This window comes from Ailuropoda melanoleuca, chromosome 16 (assembly GCF_002007445.2).
Source record: "Ailuropoda melanoleuca isolate Jingjing chromosome 16, ASM200744v2, whole genome shotgun sequence".
Lineage (NCBI taxonomy): Eukaryota > Metazoa > Chordata > Mammalia > Carnivora > Ursidae > Ailuropoda > Ailuropoda melanoleuca.
Window position 1 is genome coordinate 72,434,720 of NC_048233.1, and position 6,000 is coordinate 72,440,719.

Sequence of the window (6,000 nt, forward strand, 5' to 3'; positions counted from 1 at the left end):
TTCAGAATATCTAAAATTTCACATCATATTATACTGTCGGCTTCCTGGTGTAATTAATTTTCCGGACTGAGCAGCGGAAAGGGGACCCCAATCCAGTTCTTCAGTGCCGTGCACACTGAGGTGTCCTGTTGCTAAGTCACTCAGCAGATCTGTGCGCCTGTCCTGTGTGCTAGGGACTGCTCTGAGCATTGGTAGTGTGATGGTGAAGAGGACCATGTTCACATAAAGCTGATACTCTAGAAATCACTACTGTCCAAGGGATTGGGTTTAGTTTTCTGTCCCACTTAGCTTTCCTCTGCCCCTGCTCCACACATTTCTGACACCTGAACCATACTGAACAGCTTGCAGTTGCCTGAGAACATCATGTTCTCTCTCCTTTTCTTTGCTCCTACTATTCTCATTACCCGAAACGTTCTTCCCTTGTTTGTTTACCTGTCAAAGTCCTCCTCTTTAAGACTTAGCTCTAAAGTTATTTCGTCTCCGAATCTTTGCATCTTCTGCTAAGCCAAGTTAACTGCCTTGATTTGAACCCATTGTCAGAAATAAATACCCTTTCCAGAACAGAATTTACATTTCTTCGTTGGAAAAACATAGCTCGACTTGGGATTTCTAGGCATGTGTCTCTTGCCTCCACTTCCGGAGCTAGGAGGTTCCCTAGGCTCCCTGAATGGTTTAGCTGAATGCTGAGTGAACTTGTGGCACCATCAAGTGGTCCAGCCAGGCAGTGCCACTTAAATTCTTCTGCAAGATCCAAATAGTCCAATTTATGCCATGTATCTACAGAGAGAGGGAGGGTGATAATATCATTACGTAATTGGAAGGTATAGTTATCAGACCATCTTCATCTGGAGACACCCAGAACTTTACAGTACCCTCAGCAGGCTTGTGATCCATAGATGGAAATGGGTTTTTAAATCTTCCTTTTTTTGTAACCAGGAAACTTGAGACAGAGATGTGACACGGCTTGCTTATGTGTCTTCATTATTCGAGATAGTGCGTGTCCATATGCTTTCTTTTGCTTTGTTTGCCAATCAGCTTGGTAAATAGTTTTCTTTCCTTACCTACTGTTAGAGTCTCGGTGAACTCTTCATGTCATACTGTATCCTTGCTGCAACGTGGCTTTAAAATTAAAGACCTTTTTGATAAAGTATTTTCGCTCAGTAAGTGGGGGATACGTGGATAGGGATAAATTCTCAAAAACCAAGAGTGACTTAATCACAGGTGGCCCAGGTATTGAGGTACTTGGGGGACGTTCGTTTACTTAGTGCAGGTTTACGGCTGCAGGCACATCAGAGAAAGATGGAGAGAGTCTGGACTCAGGCCCCTGGGTCCTTGGTTCTTGCCAGGCGGGCTGGACTTTCAGCTCCCACGTTCAGGAGGGTGGGTTGTATTTTGGGAGTGGGAAAAAGTCAAAAACCAACCAAACAAAAACTCCGAAGAGACAGGGGAACATTCCTTCCATGTTCCTGCTCTCAGCAGGAAGGAAGTGTCTAGTCTGGAACACATCTCAATTTTATTTCTATCTCTTGTGAAGTTTTTGATTTTGACCGCCAGGTATTAGATCCTCTTCTTTAACAGAAGTGTCACTGTCATTGATACCCTTTCCTCTCATGCACACGTCATGAACAGAATACATTCACTCTTCAGTGAACAACCAAGCCCAAGTTATTTCAAACTATAGAAGGAACCTCTCGTGTCATGACTCAGGACCTGTTGTAATAGGGTCTCCTTGTGTTCTGTGTTGAATCCCATCCAAATGTATCAAGCATAAGCAATAAAGAACGTGACGCTAGTTAAGTTCTTCTAACAGGTAGTGTTCAGATCTGTCATCCCACGCCACTCCCGTCAAGGGTCTCTCAATTACCCAGGCTGTTTTCATATGGTTTTAGTGTCTCCCCACCACAAAGAAAAAAGAACCAAAGGCGGGGGAGGGGAGATCCAATCTTATCAGTAGTAAAACTCAGGCACAGAGTGGTACGAAACTAGGGAGGAAGCTAGTGGCTAAAGTCTGAGAAAGGGAAATGCTTGGTTTAGAGGCACCAAAGCTGATAGGACCATCTTAGCCGCAAAGTAGGAGGAAGATGAGTGTTATCTCTTCAGGAGGATAGAACGTCAAAAATCTTCATGGCAGGGGCGCCTGGGTGGCACAGCGGTTAAGCGTCTGCCTTCGGCTCAGGGCGTGATCCCGGCGTTATAGGATCGAGGCCCCACATCAGGCTCCTCTGCTACGAGCCTGCTTCTTCCTCTCCCACTCCCCCTGCTTGTGTTCCCTCTCTCTCGCTGGCTGTCTCTATCTCTGTCAAATAAATAAATAAAATCTTTAAAAAAAAAAAAAATCTTCATGGTGGCTTCGTAACAAAGTTCAGTTTAGTCAGAGTAGAAAGAGTATCCTGTCCAGAACCTCTGCTCTCCAAGTTTGTTTAAGTGCCTTCTTTTTAAAGGTACAAAAAGGTCTATTTCTGCTTATTTTTAATACTTTCTCAGTCTCATTGATGGATTGCCTTATTACAGTTAACTTTCTGCTGTCACGTATTCTCCCAAGGTGGCTTTAGATGTGCTTCTCTCCTCTCTCTCTAAAGATACACACTTTAGATGTCACCAGAATGTTTCTGTTTCTGCCACTAAGAGCAATCAAGCGTCACTGAATTCTTCGTTTGTGGTCTTCCTAATCAACGGCATGTTTTTTGTTTTTGTTTTTTGTGGTGGTGGGGGGTGTGTTGCCTTTCCAGAGTGTCCTGCCGTACTACGTAGCTACAAAGCTGTCGAAAATCCGAAAGCCAACTCTGGATAAGCCGTCTGCTGAGACATACGTGAAGTCCGCGATGAAAACAGTGGGCTTGCAGTCCCGGACCAGCGGATACCCGGTCCATTCTCTTATGGTATGTAGCTTTGCAAGTCTCAACTCAGTACTTTGGGGTTTTCTTCCCCTCTGAGTCACAAAATAGCATGTGATGCATCAGCATCTATACATTGTCTAGACTTACTAATGAGGCATCTATGTTTTATTTTAAACACCCAAGAACTTTAAAATTTACCTACCAAACAAAAGTAGAGTAAAACGTTAGATCAGATGCCCTAAGTTAGCCCAAATTATAGGCTGTCGTTACATATCTCCCCATTTCTCTCCCTAGGACTCAATACTTTCAGTCATGCCTACCTGGCTGTATTTTAAAATGACCATGAATTTAGGCAAGTCCACGCGGGCTCGCTATATGAAGAAAGCCAAGAAGAACTAAGCTTTGGTAACTGCACTGAGTAGCTTGGCCAGGTGCGCCAGCTTACGCGTGTTTACGGCAAGGCACCCATCCCTCTCCAAAGTCTGCGGTTGTCATTTTATCAGTTACTAACAAGGCTGAATGTTGTCATAGTTGGGACGAAAGCAGAAGTTGCTTTCAGGAGTTCTGGACATATATTTTGAATACTATCAGGAGTTATTTTGAAGTTTAATATAAATGCTCCTAACAAATGGACATAGAACCAACACTAGCAATAACAGCGTGATGCGAAGGAACATGATTTTGGAAAATCACAGAATGACAGAGTCAGAAATAATGCTTCAATGGTTTCATCAGGCCCAAAATGCCATTGATGATGGTTCTTGTATTTTCTCTGAATTATACTTTAGAAAGTAATGGCCAGCTACCTTTTTTGTTTGTTTGTTCTTAACACTTTGAGGGAGTAGAGATTAACTGATTCACTTATGGGAGGACACACTGTAATATGCATCGCTGTGAGGTTTTCTAAAAGTGTGTCCCAATTTGTACATTTCTGTGGAAATTTTTGTTCTCAAAGGTAGCTAATGACATAAAAATAATACACAAAATATGGAGTTCCTTTTGACACATGAAGCCTGCTAATATATGCTTTTCTCTAATACGTATTTCTTCTCACTTTAAATGCATGTAAATACTGAAGGCTAGATGGTATGATTTAAAAGGTAAACGGACCAAAAAAATACATTGAGATGAGCAGCCACTCACGGTGCCACTAAAACCCTGACCCAGGAGAGTGGCCTGCTTGGCGCCCTACCTGCTTTGTTTCTGCACTGCACCGATCCTGTTCGCATATGTGACCACAGGCTATTCCTAAAACGGTAATGATAATGGAGAAGTGACCTTAGACTTCTAAATCGATACCCTGTAGATAGCAATCTGACTAGTTTTAATAAAAGATGATATAACTACATGTTGATTGAAAATCCATTTCTTTGGTGCTTGAAATTAAGGCTGTTTTTACACTGGCTTACTATACATTAGGACTTACTTTTATCCTGCTCCATAACTTGTTTGAGGGAAATCACCAAGAAATAGTTCAATGAAACATGTAACACAGAAGGGAGGTCTTTACCAAGGCTGTGGTTCCTAAGCTCTGAGTTTTAAGCACGAAGAGATTTGTCAAAAAAAAAAAAAAGTAATTGAGATGTTTAGGTGTTTCTAGCTTTTAATTTTGCTAGCTAAGGACATAAAACAAAAACAGGAAGATCCAAAGTACTATCTGCTATTAGCATCACTATATAGAAGAAAAGACATTTTAGCACCCAAAAAATTAAGAACATAATCTCAGAATCATTTAAATTGAATAAAGTTAGTTTTATGAAAAACATACTGCCTTTTTCTCTCTCATTTTGTTGTTGAAATGGTGCAACCACAGTGACCTGGGCGATATTTTATTTGTTTTCACACATTGGTTGGTTGACCACTGTGGGTGGTAGTTTTCGGTGGAGTTGGTAGCACCGGGGAGGGAGGGATCGATGGACAGGCGTACAGAATATGTTCTCTTCTATACAAGTGAACACATGGTTGCATTCTGACCAGGAAATCCTGGCCTCAAAACTTCTGAGCCGAAGCTTTTACCACTTCAACTTGGCAAGTGCCCTCCTGTAGTCAACACTCAAGACTGAGGGTAATGACATGAAAATCTGTTTCTAGGCACATGAAAAAATTCATTAAAAGAGAACCCAGCCTACTCCAAGCTTTCAGAATAGTGGAGCACAGTTTTTAGACTTAACTTTATATCAACTTGATGTTATAGTCTGATATGTGCTGGATAAGGTTTGAACCCGAGAGAGTAGGGTTGAAGAATGATTTGTGCAGAATCAGCTCACCGCGCAACACAGGGAGTCAGACTTTAATTTCTTGTTCTTTCGTTGTTTCTGTGCGGTAGCATGGGGGGAACACAAGAGGCATTATCTTGCCCACATAATGATGTTGCCATTCTGATTTGTCTCTGTGCCAGTCCCCATGCACTGGGAATAAATACAGATGTTATTATTGTCTCGATTTCCTCAAATGTGGTTCTGCCCTAAATAGATGAATTCCTCTCATGTGATCATTGATTGCATTGAAATACGGCAGAACTGAACTTTAGATGAGTGAACGTCCGTGCTGACACCAGACAATGGTGCTGAAACAGTGTGGAAGAGGAGATTTATAGTGACACCTTATGAGAATGAAATGAGCTTAAGTTGTACACTAATTTTTAAAAAATCTGTTGACACCAAAAATTACCTGAGATTTAGGGGGTCCTGGATTCTGCTACTTTGATCTGTAGTTACAGTGTCAAAGGAAATTATCACAGCTCTTTATTGAATATGTTGGAAACTAATTCAATTAAAAAATGTGTAAGGACTCACTACCTTGTACTTTGATACTCATCTCATGATGAAAACATATACATATGGAGAGAATTTAAATTCCCTCTTGGAATGTAATTCTTTCTGTAGAGGTTTATGTGGAGACATCTAGAAGTGGAAAATTGTGTCCAGCATGAACACAAACATATTAAGTGAAACCATGTTAATGTGACGATGGCATATTACAACTTTGCAGTCTCCTTTTACCTGTGTCACTGAAAAGCAAGCAAAATGGGTACTACGAATGATAATCCTAAAAGGATATAAGGCAAGCTTGTCTTCCTTACTACAAAAGTTTCTAGACGTAGTGTTGTGTGCATTTAATGAGTGCTAACCACATGCTATTTACCCTTCTGGAGGCTGGAGAA

The 6,000-nt window shown here is 41.4% G+C and overlaps 1 protein-coding gene across 1 annotated transcript in view; it reads left to right on the forward strand.

Annotated features, from left to right (window-relative positions):
- The window catches only part of HSD17B12 (hydroxysteroid 17-beta dehydrogenase 12), a 155,290-nt gene extending 150,686 nt beyond the window's left edge, over positions 1-4,604 (forward strand). The window contains exons 10-11 of the mRNA XM_034646567.1: positions 2,730-2,879; positions 3,132-4,604. Coding sequence (XP_034502458.1) covers positions 2,730-2,879; positions 3,132-3,236 — 255 coding nt within the window. The 3' untranslated portion in view covers positions 3,237-4,604. The remainder of the gene's footprint in view (positions 1-2,729; positions 2,880-3,131) is intronic.
- Positions 4,605-6,000: the final 1,396 nt, after the last annotated feature.